Raw genomic sequence first — 15491 nt, forward strand, 5'->3', positions numbered from 1 at the left:
AGCAGTAGACTTACAACCTTTTTGGTACTTAAGACCTATTCAGAAGTTGGTCCGAAGTCAGAAGGCATGCGCCACTTTCAGAATATATGTGGCGGTTGCTGGGATGGGTTGAAAACCAACCTAGCAACCGCCACATTCAGAAACAGGCTTTTTTTCAAGCCTATTTTTGTGGCACTCCGCCAGTTTAACATGTGTGCTAAACAAGCGCACAAATACAGTACCCTTTTGGTGCCGTTTAACTGGAGGAGTGCCACAAAAAAGTCTGAGCCAGTGCAGGTGAGCAGCTTCAGGATGGCAGGGAATCTTCACTGCTGTCCACTCATGCAAAACTATGTGAAGGATTTGCAGATGTCTCCATTAGGATACTTTTCAATATTGAAACGTATCCTAATAGAGACATTTCTGCACCTGCTTAATGCAATGGGATTCCTAAACGTCAGTTTGCATGGGTGGACGGAGGACTTTAAACACTTGTGATGGTGTCCCAATATTAAAGCAAAAATGGCAGCACGGGCCGAAAGTCCTGCTTTGGGGAACATGTGTGGAAAAATAGGTTGCCACAAAGAAGAGGCACAGGTAACACAGCCCTATGGGGATATGATATGGTATGTTATTTATAACGCACTTAATACCCAGAGGTTTCTAAGCACAGACCCGGGGATCCAACCCGTGTTGCTCCGTGTCATCTTGCTTCCAAGGCGAGCACTTTGCTGCTGAGCTATTCTCCTATCCTATTGGTCAGTACACCTTGGTTTTCATCCTACACCTGCCAGTACAGCATCCTCCCTGCGCTACTTCAGGCCCGCGCAGGCTTTGTGATGATGCAAACAAGCAATGCTGATGGACCTTGAGGCAAACATGGAGTAAAAGGCGGTACGACAAACACACAGGGCAACAGAAAAAGATGGCAGCACAACCTTGTGTATAGCTAGCAAGGGCAAAGGGCTAGTAGCGGGCAAGAGGAGTATTTGGGGGTACAGCAGTACTGTCTTGAACAGTGGCGGAACATCCCTCTGTCACAGTAGTTGAGCATGGTGGAAAGACAGGTACTGCAAAGGAAGGATGGGGTGAAGGGAGGGGTAACAACGCAACAGTTCTGTACTGCTGTGATGTGGGTGTTCACACATTGCGGTGTTGTATATGTGGGTGTTGTGTAGGCCAGAATGGGCTTAGATGTTTGAAAGTGTTAACCTGTTGAACCTATTGCTGCTACTACCTGCATACTTTCAAAAAAAAACTTTTCTGTTAGGTGTAATTGAAATTTAGATTGTCTACTCTGCATGTGCTACATAAACAGCGACAGTTGGACATCAACAATCAATAGTGTTGTCACCTTCAAGTAATTGCAGTGTGTCGTGCAGTTTCAAGAATTAAGTCAACTGCTGCCGGAGCATATACATTTGCTCGTCGCAAGTGTACCAATGGTCAGGAACCTGTGCAACCACCAGTGGAGAAGGCGCAGTATGTGTTTCCACCTCCCAGGCAACGCAGAAAGCAGACAAATAAAGAGTGTATATATCGCACTAAGGTCAATATGTTCAACATGTCGGCTGAACATATTATTCAGCTGTACCCTTTGGATAGTGATGCTATAATATATTTGAAGGAGTTTATAAAAGGGGACTTGGAAGGAAACACCAACAAGAGTACTGCAATACCACCTTTAGTGAAAGTACTGGCTGTGCTGCACTTCTGCACTTCTGTGCTAGTGGATCCTTCCAAGGCACTGTTGCGATGGCAGCTGGTATGTTGCAGGCAAGTTTCTGCAAAATTATGCAGGTGGTAATGGTGGCACTGCTGCGGCACATAGGCAAGTTCCTCACTTTCCCACTTACGCCAAATGAACTTACTGAAGTAAAGTCTGGGTGGTTTTCCCTAGCTGGGTTTCCAAACGTTGTAGGGGCCATCGATTGCACTCATGTGCACATAGTTCCCCCACGTGAAAGGGAGCAAATATTCAGGAACCGCAAAATGCACTATTCATTGAACGTTCAAATGACCTGTTATGTGGATTTGAAAATCACTGACTGCTATGCCAACTTCCCTGGATCTGCACATGATGCATTCATTCTACATAGTAGCAGTTTGCCGTTGGTAATGAGTAGATTGTCCAATGACCGAAACTGGCTACTTGGAGATGGCATCTACCCCTTAAAACCATGGCTACTGACACCAGTATTGAATGCAAGCACTGCACCTGTGCAAAAGTACAATGCTGCACATAGAAGGACAAGGAACACAATTGAATGTACTTTTGGGCTCCTGAAAAGTCGATTCAGGTGTTTGCATGTGTCTGGAGGTGATCTCATGTATGCTCCAGACAAAGTTTGCTAAATTGTAGTGTTGTGCTGCATAACTTGGCCATTCAGCGCCGACTGCCGGACCCAGAGGATGCAGTATCGGAGGAGGAGGAGGAAGAAGATGAGGACGAAGTACACGTCCACAATGACTACCTTGAAGATGGACGAAAAGTTCACACTGAAGTCATTGACAATTTCTTCCTGTGACGTGCTTGCCAACGAATGCAAATTTACAACGATGTATGGGTATGCATAGGTTAGGTGTTTATGTTAAACATTTGTATTAAGTGGAAGCCAGACTGTATCGCCATGCTTTTTAAACTTTTTTTCACAACTGTTAACACGTTGAAGGTGCTTATTGAATAACTTATCTTAACGTGATAACTTTTCATTATCATGCCCCTTCGTCATCACGCTATGAACGCATTACTGTCACACCTTATTCATTGTTGTCCTGTGCAATAAGGTGTGACAGTAATGCGTTCATAGCGTGATGACGAAGGGGCATGATAATGAAATATGAGCCACATGGAGGCATCGGAGCCACGCAATTAATCACCTGATCTGAGAGGGAGATTAGGAAGTTGGAGGCAAGCTGGATTGCAGTTTTGTGGACAAATGAAGCGCTTCCTCGCCAATGCTGTGTTTCAGAAGGCTCAAGATCTACTTCTGGCTGTGGTGAGAGATCAACAGGCCTTTTCTTGTGTGCTTGTATGGCAAGGAATCTACAAAAAGAAAAAAGGGGAAAGCATGGGTATTCAGACCGTGTCTCATCATGGTACATATCTGTTAGGCGTCTACCCTTCGAGTTGCAGGCTGGGCTGCTGCTTCATGTGGGGATCATAGACATGCTATGAGAGCATTAAGGCTTTGTTTGCACTCTCCTTCATGAAAGGGAAATTAATTTCTGCGAGAACCTGCAGCACATAATTCTAACTTTTAACAAGTTGCGTCTTTTCATTACAACCACTGTGCGATCTCGGTTTAGTGCTTTCATAGTAGGTATGAAGTTTAAGTCTGCATCATTAGTATTTCAAAAGTACCAGTGATTATTTTTGTAGTTCATGATGTTGGTTCGCAGCTCATAATTTCTTTTTGTGATATAACCTTTATAGCATGCCTGATCTCCTGCTTTATTAATCTTTCTCAGGCTTTCAGGTTTAGTCTGCTATGTGGCAGCTCGGACCGATAGATCAGTTCTGCGGACTGTGTTAGGAACTTGTGGCAAAGTATTGCAGATGCGATGGTCTAGTTCGTTATCATTGTGTTTGAAGTTGTATGGGCATGAGAGAGAATGTGGTTATTGCTGTGCTTGTATGTTGATGGCTTTGCGTGAGATGTACTGTTTCCATTTCAAGTTCTTGCCGGTTTAGAAACTAACATGTGTGAGGCATTTCCAGCATTTAAGTTGCAAAGCAACATGAACATCTACCACACGAAGTTCCAACAAGGACTTGTGATCTGTTAGTATACACATATCCATCGAGCACTTAGGGTGCTAATGATGCATTTGTGTGTTTACGTGGTTGTGCTGATGTGTTTGAGTGCAGAATGTTAGACCTAATGTTTTTGATTACTTTTCAGCACTTATATTGTGAAATGCAACACGGACTGTTTAGAACATGGACAGTCTGTATTTAGCTTCTGTGTGTACTCACTGTTTCTGCAGTGTTCATTCAGGTTTATACCCTGTGTTTTGTTGACATGGTGTGCCAGTAATGGCAGGTGTGGGAGGGACACCTCCGGTAATGGCTGGTGTAGGAGGTAAGCCTCCCGCAAAGTAGGTGGGTGGGAAGTGGTTTGTCATCTTGTGTCATGAACATGCGTAGTATCCAGGACATCGGCTGCGGCTGACTGGATTTGTGGTTATCAGTATTTTGCTAAGTGTGTCTTGTGTGGATGGGGTTTGATCACCTTATGATTTTAAAGTGGGGAACGTTGCGTCCCTTGGTTTTGAGAGCGTTGTGCGATAACTGGTTGTCTTGGTTGCATTTCCAGTGATTAGGGTGACCCATTTGAAATGTTACCTTTTTTTTCCAAAATGATACAGCAGTGATAGAATATTATTTTCAACCGTCGCTGTAAGTGACCCTAATCTGGTGTAGGTGAGATTTTCCACCTGCTATGGTCACTGTGCATTTTGTTGCTGTGGGGACTTCTTTTGACATCAAGAGGTCTCCCAAGATCGACCAACTCAGCAGGACATGTTTGTGGCATTGTGATTCTGTGTGGAAACATACTAGATGGTCTGCATGGCATACATGTGCTCCGTCATTAATTGCATGGGTGAGTGCAGTGTGCATCGCCCAGTGAGTGTGGTGTGTACATTGCGGGTCCAGCATTTGTTGGTAGTCACCACCCCTTTGAACTTGGTTATTGGAAAGTTAGTTTGGTTCCTGGCCTGATGTGATATGGGGCAGTCAGTTCTCAAGGGTGGCAACCTTGAGGCTCATCTGTGGCAGGGGTGAGCGGAAGAAGCAGTGTGTTGGTGGTTCTGGATTACGTGATGGTAGTAGTTGTGCCCGCTGTGGGGCGGTCAGTTCTCAAAGGAGGCAGGTTTGAGGCTCTTCTGTGGCAGGGAGGAGCAGGAGTCGTCAGTTTCCCTGTGTTGGTTTGGTTGGTAATATTGTGGTGGGGGTCCTACCCATGTGCGTTAGCTACACCTTATTGGATACTCAGTAAAAGTTCACCAGACTACCGTGGTGCGAGTGTTGTCCTCCTATGTGCCTCTCCTGTAGGATAGTGAGTTGGGCTTAGGAGGGCTGTTACTTTTGCGTTGTTGGAAGGGATCAGGCATAAGGATCTGCCTTCCCTTGTTAGGACCTGTCCTTCCCTCTCGCTTCCTGAGGTATCCCTGTTCCCCATGGTGTCTGTATGTGTGAGGTCATCAGTGGAATGTTTGTATGAATGCTGGAATGTTTGGGTGTGCTTAAGATCCTGAGTGTTCCACCCGAGGCAGTTCCCATGATGTAACCTGGGTGGTGGGAGCCAGTGGGCTCTATCCCTGAGCTCCCTTCCCATATCCATGATTAATGTACCCAATGTCACCTGATCTTAGAGACTAAGAATAAAGGATCTTATTTAACCGACCTGCTGCCTCCAGTGTACTTTTAAACATAACAAAGGTAAAGCACTGAAATTGATAGTTTCCTCAGGAATCAGACAAATATATTCTCTCACTCTACACTCAAGTCTGCTAAAATGACTAGAAGATGTGATGTTCCTCAGGAATCCACTTTCGCTCCTCCCTTATATTTAATTCTACTGCAACCATTGATACATTACTTACGTATAATGATACAGATGATGCACAATTACATTTTTAAACTGTGCCGAAATCACAAACTGTTATTTGTAATTCTACCCAACTTCAAGGTGCAGTCTAATAAAAATCAATTTTGCTTTTCATTCGTCCTCCAGGATTAAGGGCAAAACAAGTGAGTGTTCCACCCCTGATAAAAGGCAAAATGATTAGGAGTAAGTTTGGAGTGTGAATTACCCAGGTTTCTTCAATATCAGAATGCTCTAGTGCAGTTTTCACTTTCTGATCACTCTCGTTCATATTCTAGCGGTGTCCAATTCACTCTATGCTAACAGTTTTGGGACTGCCTAAATATGATATTTGCCGGCTGTAGCGAGCATGGAAAACTGCTGCATCAGCTTTAAACTTTCACATAACAGATTACACCAGTGCTGAAATCTCCACAATTTCGAACCGGGTTTCAAACTATCTATAGTCAATATGGCTTATAACTCAGCTCCCGTACTGATGTAAGAGAAAGTCTCAAAATATCTCCCAGAAGTCATTTGAGATCTACATCTCACCGCCACCTCATAATCCCGCTCTACAAGAAAGATAACACTGGAGGTTGTGCTTTCAGGTCCAGGCTGCAAAAGCTTGCAACCAACTCCAGGTTGAACCAAGGACCTTGGATGATCAGTTATTTCAGAAACATTTAAGAAATTTCATTGTTGGCACCCGATACTGAAGTCGTGTTGGTTGGCTGCATTACTACCAGCGCCAGGTAGCCACAAACTGTAGTGTCAGTGTGATTAATAAGGGCCTAATTAAAGTGTAAACGTTTAAAGAAGGAGACAAATGGTGGAAAGTTGACAGTGATTTCATAGCCAAATCAGTTCAACAAGCATATTTGTAACCTATATTTTCCATAAAAAATAGGTAATGATTGCAATTCTTGTGTATTAGCTTCATGCCTAATTTAGATACCTGTTCCTTGCTATAAAACAAACTGGAAATCAATTATTTAAAAAAAGAAAAAAAGAAAAGCAGGCACAATGATTTTTTTTTAAAAAAAAAGGCTCTAGAAAAGAAGAAAAAGTTCTGAAACAAGACAATGTACACTGAATGCTGTGCTTTATTTTTTAGTAAAGTAATGGTAAGGCAAAATGGTCCGTTTATGTTATGTGTCACTAACATAATATGTTAAGACGTACAAACACATTTATGGTTGGCTTCTGCATCTATCTTTGTTTAACCAAGAACAGTATACATTTCACCATATATAATGTTTAAAACAACCTGAAAAACATTTTATAATGAACAGTGATTTTCAATAGGTAATACTGTTTCATAGAAAAGGCATTATATATATTTCAGTATTTTATTACATCACAAAACTGAATAAAGATAGGACCAGAAATGTGGAAAGTCACAAACTCCATGTCAAAAACAAAAGAAATTAGCACCACATAGCAAGAGACATACATTTTAAAGGTCGAGTTCTATATACATACCTGCTCCCTCCTTGGCTTTCACTTGAAATAAATATTAGAAATGGTCACAATTCAAAGAACGTTAGACGCTGGACCTTCAATCGCAAATAAAAAACTGCTATTATGCCCAAGATATCATTTTTAACAAAAGCTATATGAGATTTGTGCACAGTTCATTAGCCGGTGATATGATTTATAATATAGATCTGAACCATTAGTAAGCATTGACATTTTCAGCATCCCCTTTTCACTTCAAGGTATTCTCATTATATACAGTGTGTAATATATGAAGCCAATGTTAATTAGCAGATTGGTAAATAAGTGGTTCATAAAGGGAATTGGAAACAATGGACATAAAAAATAATGAAGAACAAACAAGTTATAGCTGGGAAACTAAGCACTGGGCGATCCTTAGTAATACTAAAATGTATTAAACTTTCTTGGGGATGTTAGGTGGCAGACATGTATAGCACACACTACTTGAGTGTAAAAGTGCATCCCCTTCACAACCCAACCTCTGTTCTTCATGCACAATAATATTTCTTCAAAATGAAGAGCATAACATATGATGCATTTTACGCAAAATAAGGCATCAACAAAGAAAAATGGATAACGTTCAGCTATGAGACACTACCATAGGCATAACACATTCCAAGTCTCTTGACGATTTGAATAATTCATTTTGTCCATGTTTTCTCCAATCATCCTGGTCCTCATATTCACTACCACAAAACCAGTCTTTAAATCTGTTTTGTTGAATTTCATTTGCTGCAGCATCAGACTGTTCACTAGGATTGACAATTGCGTTTTGTTTGATTTTAAGCAAAAGTTGCTCTCTGAAGGGAATGGTCTCGATTTTCTTACATGTGAGCTTTCTATAATGCTGCTTAACACCAAGGCAATGCATTGTCCTTTGTGAAAGAAAAACTCTTAATACACGACCTTTATGTGTGTTAATCGTCTTCATTATGTTGACTATTTCTACTGATTCTACATCAGGGTGGTTCATCACAACTACTGGCTGGTTACGTCGGGGACATGTGATCAACTGATCATTCAAAACTGGGAAAAGCTTAAGATGCCTCTCTTGGGCAATGGATGTGTTCTCTTTTTTTCTATTTATTTCAACTCGAACTTCTATTTTCTTGTTGGGACAAAACTTCTTTGAACTGGTTTCCTTGGTCGTCATCTTTGTTGACAGTGGCCTTTTTAACATAGCTTTTTGCAACTTTAACTCATCCTTATTTAGATTTACTAACACTGTATTTCTTCTAGTATGTGCTTTAGACTCACTGACCGGCTTTGGTTCTTTCTTCCGATTTCCACTCTGTGCACATCTTTCAAAAGGATCCTTGTTTAACAAAGGCTGTTTTTTTTGTTTTTCTGCAGATTTTCTAACATTTGATTTAGCCTCATGTTCAGGATTTCGTTTTGGATTAAGAGATCTCTTGGAAGTACTTCTTTCAAATGATTCCTTGTCCAAGAAAGCACATTTTCCTTGTTTTTTCAAAGATCCTGCAATATTTGGTTTAGACTCGTTTTGAGAGTTTCGGCCTTGCTTATTTCTATTACAGTTAAATCGTCCAAATGTTTCCTGTTTTTTCTGTTTCACGTAAGATCTTCTATTTGATTTAGAGGCTTTTTTGGGGGTTGGGCCTTGCTTGAGATTTCTACAGGTAGATTTTCTATCCAAAGGAGACAGTTTTTTTGTTTTCTCCACAGATTTTTTAATACTTGGTTTAGATTGTTTCTTTGGATGTCGGTCTTGCTTAGGGCTTTTCCCACAGGTGGATCGTTTTTTTAACAAAAGACTTTTTTGCTTATCGAGAGACCTTTGTAGTTTAGACTCACTGTCAGGATTTGTATTTTGCTCAAGATTGCTTCTGCAGGTAGGTCTTTCCAATGATGCCTTGTCTAACAAAGGGCGTTTGCTTTGGGTTTCCACAGTTCTGTAGAAAAGAACAGGCAGAGGAAGAAATGTTTCCGTGCGTGTAGTATATTTCGAGCAATTATCAGATCTTTTACTCTTGCCAATGCCACAGGAGTCAAAAACAGTCAGCACTGTTCCTTTTGGAATAAATACAGGGCAAGAATTAGGAATACTCTCACACACACTTCCAGGTTTAGGTGTAGTCTTTTTTCGTTTCCTGTTGTTGGGACACAACTCCTTACCAGGTGCAATATTATTTGAAGATTTAGGTTGCTCTTGAGATACATTTTTGTGTGCGTCATTAATAACTTTTTCATGTTTCAAGACAGAGGTTTTCAATTCATCTGGCAAAGAGATCCGATTTTGTGTTTCATTTGCATTATGATTAAGACCAACACTTTTAGATACGTGGCTGTTCTCTGAAAAATCTTCCTTAAACTCATTTTTGGTTGGAAAGATAAACATGTTCAAGTGACGGTTAGATGGAGAACAGTCATTTTCTACGAGACAAGATACATCTTTAGTCATACAATGCGATTGTTCTGTCTTGTTTACACAACATGCAACATCCATTTTGCAATCAGATGCCTGAGCAGTACTCTCTTGTGACATTTCCATTGGGTCAGCAACATTTTCATTTTTCGGAAAAATACATTTATCAATTGGAATGTCTGTGTTTGAAGAGGAAGATTTTTTGCAAAAGTCATCATGAACACCATTCTCCTTCAGAGAGGGCATGTTATGCATTTCATCTGTCGAGGAGCATGGGACATGTTTTCTGGCACAATATTGAGTTCTAGCACTATTGCACACGGTTTCAGAAGAGGTTTCCATTTTGGTTTGAGAAAAATGTGCATGGTTTTGAAGGTGATCTGATGAAATGTCCATGTATACAGTTTCTGCTATTTTATCCACTGAACATTTTATTCCTAATACCTCAGCAGGATCGGAATTCGAAAGTGAAGCAGGCAATTTGTCACCAAGTATTGTGAACGGGGACTTCAAATCCTCTTGGTCTGTTACTGTTGGAGAAATAACGCTTTGGGTCAAAGAACTAGATTCTGAGTTACTAAGAACATCTGCACCCCAATTTATTCCTTCTGGGATATTTTCAATACCAGAGCTAAGAGAAAATACTGATAAAATAAAAGGTCCCTCTGTCACATTGTTAACAAAGTCTAGATTCTGTGGTTCGCCAATAAAAGAATTGGTTTTAGGAAAACGCTGAGGATCAGTGCGTGGGTTTGAGTAATTATTGCAGTCTTTAAAAGGTAATGCGTTTCTGTTGAAACTAGAATCAGAGATTGCCGAAAATGATTGTCTGTCAAACTGATCAATGGACTTATCATTTTCAAATATTTCTGCACTTAATGGCAAATTGCCACTCGTCAAAGAAGAAGAATTAGTACCATGAGGCATTCCTGTCTGATCACATTGAGAAAATGCAGCATCAGAAAAACTACAAATGGAAACATTCAATGATTTTTCAGAGCAATTCATCTCTTTTTGTTCATCTGCAGTAAACAAGCTTTCTGAAAGTAGCACATCTTTACTTTGGTAGGCGCTATTCTCTTGGACATCAGACTCTGCAAGAAATAATTTGGATGCATCGCTATTTTTGTGTCTAGAATCCTTTGTTAGTGCACCTTTTTCATTGCAGGTATCATGTGTGGGTAAACTCAATAGGTCAGCTTCATGATCGGAACTGCAATCTATTGTTTTTTTTAGCCAGTTAGGTTTAGATTTTGCCCCATCAGAGTTGACATTTGAATTTTCTCCATGGGCATTATTGGTCAATAGCGGTTTTGTCTGGTTAAAAGAAACTTCAGCTAGTAACTGATTTGGATTACCACTTGAATTTTTAGATTCCTCTGCATTGTCAATCAAACATTCAGAATAGGTTTCGTTTTTCTGAAACAGTCTCAAAACTAACATTTCAATACCATTTACCATTTTAATTTCCATTAGTTCTGCAAAAGAATTAGGAGGCACTATCAATTGGGGAGGTGCAACTACAGTCAACGGTAACCCTAGTTGTAAAGATGTGCTTTCTGAAGAAAGCATTTCAACTTCAACACTATCATCCTGACAAGCAGATATGTTCACACTATCACAACAGGGTGCATCTTCATGAACTTCAACTTCCAAGTTATCTTTAGGTGAGATTACAGGTTCATCACATTCAATGTAACATAAGCTGACATAAGTCCATGTTTCAAATGGTGACTCGCAAGACATATCCGAAGTTAAGTTTGAAAGATGATTTTGGGATCCAGGTTTTCCTTCAACTTCTTCATCATTTAAAGTAACTGCAGGGATCTTGCTTTGCTCTTGCTTTTCCAAAACGACAGTAGGATATTTTTCAATTGCAGTTCCATGTACTCTTCTAGTATGCTTCACTACATAGTCATTTCGTACAGCACCATACTCACAATAGTCACATTTATATGGAAATGTTCCAGTATGTTTCACTAAATGACGCTGAAATTCTCCTTTAGTGTATGACACACAACTACAATAGGAACATATGAACTGAATTGCTTCGTGTTGTGAAACATGTTTTTTGTATTGTTCAAGATCTTTTGATGCAAATCGGCATTTGTCACAATAGTGCTTGTCTTTCTTTTTATTAATTGTATTTTCATCTGAAGCCTTGCTTATATGAAGCTCATTTTCTACTTTTGAAACATTAGCCTCATCATTGGCTAGATTGACTAGGCAATTTCTGCAAAGCAATGGTTTCCTAGCTTCAGTCCATCGCAGTTGGTTGGTATTAGTCAATGTGTTTGGTGCCGCTTCTATAATTCGGCAGCAGCTTTTACAAACCAATAATCCTTGATCATTCTTTAATTCAACCGTTTCAAATGAATAATCCAAGACTTCATGGGGAATAGGAGTACTTCCATTATCATTATTTGTTGCAGAAATTAAAACTGTGTTAGCTTTATCCAACTCTGGCAGAAACATGCTTTTGTTCTTCAGCTGCATCTTTGAATATTTTCATCAGTCATGTTACACAAGACCAAAGATACAACCCAATAAACTGTGACCAAAGTTCAGCAAACCAAAAGGAGAAATGAGGTTTTTATCTTCTGCTTTTGCACAAGAGCAGGTCCAAGGAAAAAACCTAGAAGAAAAAATAAATATAGATGTTCACATAAAAGAAATTACAAACAATGTCATTTCAGCTACTATAAAATTCAATCAGATGTTGCTCATTTTATAATTGATGATACATAGGAAGACATATTCTGAACAGAAACATGATTAAATGATGCTTCTGGACCAGCCAGGTTATCCCCCTCAACATATGTAGGCAGACCAAAAAAAATAAGCTGGAGGTGGAGCCGGACTGTTTTCTAAAGAGATTATCTGAAGCTGCCCTATCAAAACTCGTCTTTGCTGATCAATGTACCCATTTATATGTGCTGCTCCATCAAAATAATTCACAAATTAACAAAACACTATTTGCCCTGCTTAGCCTCATCGTGTATGGCACTGGGAGAGGTTATACTTACCCTTACAAATTTGCATGCCAGTTCACATGAACCCAAGTGTAGCAGATCGTTTTTCTACCACTAGAGGTAGGCCCAACACATACTAAAAGACCACAGTCTAGACTGGATCACTAAGAAAAAACATCATAGTTCTAAACAACACTGCTATTGATTTACAATGAAGAAATCATAAAGCAGTCAACTTAACTTAAACTGTCATTTTAACTGACTGTGAAGTCTCTAATAGATCAGTTGATGTTTTGAATAAAAATAGTAGTGCATCAAAAGTTTCAAAAACTACAACCTTTCACCGCAGACACATTCCAGGCAGCAACATTCTTTACTGACATGGCTAAACAAGTTGATGAATACAATATTATTAACAAAGTGGTTTCTTTACAGGAAATTAAGCAAAAACAGTGGGATGTCCACCTAAAAACGATACACTGCAGATCTCTGGACAACTTTGATAGGCCCCGGGAAACCTCAGTCTAAATATAAAACCCTTTAACACAGAGAGCAATTACTAGATCTTTGCAAATGCCAGGAAAACATTATTCAGTTAGGAAACTGAATCAGCTCATTCACATAATCCAATCTTTCAAACAGTGCAGAGGTTTGAAAATAAAACACAACTGAACCGTACAAAGCCTTTACCTGGGGTAATAGCAAAATAAATACATTTTTAAAAAAACGGTCATTTGGTTAGTTCATAACATTTGGCATTCAAAATAATAAAATGCAATAAAAAAAGAAACAAGTCTGAAAACCTGATAAAATAAAATGAACAAGATTCTAAACATTAAACCAAATTCAAGAATTTCATAAAATCAACCACAGCCAAAACAATTTAAGTAGAGGCCCCCGACAAACAAGAATCCTAAAAAAACAATCACCATCTTGTATTAAAGGTGCCAATTCACACCAAAGAGGGGGGCGTACCTACCGCCTTCGAGTGTAAGCAATGGGTTATGGGGCACCACCTAGGGTACAGGGGGCGGGGGAGCACGGGTACACAAACAAACTGAATCACATCATGGAAGAAGGCCTTGCAGGGAAATGTGGGGGTGTGTACCATCGGCCCAGGGAACATTTGTATGCCACTACAAGATAGGGGATAAATCCTAGGTAAAACACATTTATCAGGGACGCCTCCAGGTTGGGCCTTGTCTGGGAAACCTGCTCTGAACACATGATCAACTCACCACAGGCCAGGGAAGAGGGAGACGGAGCTCAAGCTGCATGTCACACTGAAGCAGCGAAGACAACACTGGGTGATGTAATGACAGGGCGGCAAGCCTAACCTATGGGCACTCGTTGGTAGAGGGGAAGTGGACCGGAGTCAGCGCACTGTTCACATGCCAAAGAGTGCCTACCGGCAGGTGGTTATGGCGAGCTGAACAGAGTGGTGTTCCTGGCAGGACCAATCAAACGGTAAGTTTGTATGTCCCTAGGAGGTGGCCAGCCTTCAGGGTCACCACAAGAGTTCCACAGGTCTTTATCCAGGAGGTACCGTATGAATGTTTCCCTTCCCACCAGCAGCAGGGTGCCTTGTGTTCCTTTCGCAAAGGTGCTGAACAATGTCAGAATAACAAGGTCCCAGCGGTCGGCACAAATGTCATTTTACTAATTGCAAACTGTTTCTAGGAGGGGTGAGAAGCGATGTGGCGCCAAATGGGGAGGTGATAAGTTGGAATACTGTTGATCTGTTTGCTCCAATCACATTTCACTAACATACGATTCTTGGGAAATATCGAAAATATGAACATCCTGAGTTGCAATTGTTGCTAAGTGTCTTGACCATTGTATTTTGTAGTGTAAAACTAATGTTCGCTGTGTGCGACGATGTCAGCCCTCATGAATCAGTCCTGTGCCACTGTTCTGTTTTATTTGTGCTCGGCCAGCTGTAATAAACCGCTTTACTTCTTGACCAGTATGTGCTCCCTTTTGATCATGTTTTTAATATGGTTGGATCGGAGGTCCAGATAAATTTTTCGGAGGCCGCAGCAAGACCCTCCATCCTCCCGGTTAGCTGAGGGTATCCATGCCGCCCTGCCTGGGGGCACGGGTCCGGCAACCGCAGACCTGACCAACGTGCTTCAGAGAGGAGGCCCTGCAGACGCCGAGTTCACACAGGTCTGCCTGCTTTGGAGCGCCGCCCGTGCTCAGTGGGAGGGGTGAACTTGTGCTTGAGGCTCCGTGCCAAGGGTACTTGAGGGTCTCTAGGACGCAAGTGTAACCATGCAAGAACTCATTGCCTAGTGGTTGCGTGCCCACAGTGGGAGAGGGATAGAATGTTTATGGTGTCTAGGACGCATCCTCAAGGAGGGAGGACGATCGGCCATAGTAGTATTAGAAATTAGTGCATACCACCAAATAGGGATTGGACGCGAGTGTGGGCACACCCACATTAGAGTTGAACAGGTGCATAATGTGGCGAACCCCATCAGACAGGAGTTGCGCGTAGTACCAGCCAAATGTATAGTTGCGGCATTAGGGTAAGAGTTGTGTTATTGAGGTTTTTCTTTTTTTTCTGGAGGTATAGAGAGGGTCCGGTAGTTAGTGTTGTCTTATGGTGTGGACTTGTGGTGGAAGAGCCAACACCAGGCGGTACCTTAAGTACAATAGCACGCTTGGCATTATAGCAGCGGGCATATGCAGGCGGTGCAGAGAAGGCATGGTGTATACTTGCTCTAACATGAGGAACAGTGAGCTTGTGGAGAGGGCTGTTGGATACTAACACAGAGTGAGTGGTTGTGCCTGTGGAGAGGGCCAGAGTGAATGGTGAGCGAGGTGAGAAAGGGACGGAGTTTGAGTGGAGAATTTTTTTTTTTAAAAAAAGGGGGAAGAGGAAAGGTGGGAAACAGACAGGTAAATTGGGATAAAGAACAACAGGAGGTAATGGAATAATGCCCTACGTAGCACCCTGGATCATATGTGCTGAAAATTGACCCATTAACGCCATAAAATATTAAAGCATAATTTTCAACTGACTCAGGATATTGCAGGTCAGCATTTCCATGCATGGCT

The 15491-nt window shown here is 41.1% G+C and overlaps 1 protein-coding gene across 5 annotated transcripts in view; it reads right to left on the reverse strand.

The window, feature by feature from the left end:
• Positions 1-6658: 6658 nt before the first annotated feature.
• Positions 6659-15491, reverse strand: part of ZNF518B (zinc finger protein 518B) — a 257950-nt gene continuing 249117 nt past the window's right edge. For all 5 annotated transcript variants that reach the window (XM_069631953.1, XM_069631952.1, XM_069631951.1 and 2 more), the window contains one exon: positions 6659-12091. In XM_069631953.1, the coding sequence (XP_069488054.1) occupies positions 7651-11952 (4302 nt within the window). In that variant the 5' untranslated portion in view covers positions 11953-12091 and the 3' untranslated portion in view covers positions 6659-7650. The remainder of the gene's footprint in view (positions 12092-15491) is intronic.

The sequence above is a fragment of the Ambystoma mexicanum genome, chromosome 6q, assembly GCF_040938575.1.
Source record: "Ambystoma mexicanum isolate Mex_15411 chromosome 6q, UKY_AmexF1_1, whole genome shotgun sequence".
Classification (NCBI taxonomy): domain Eukaryota; kingdom Metazoa; phylum Chordata; class Amphibia; order Caudata; family Ambystomatidae; genus Ambystoma; species Ambystoma mexicanum.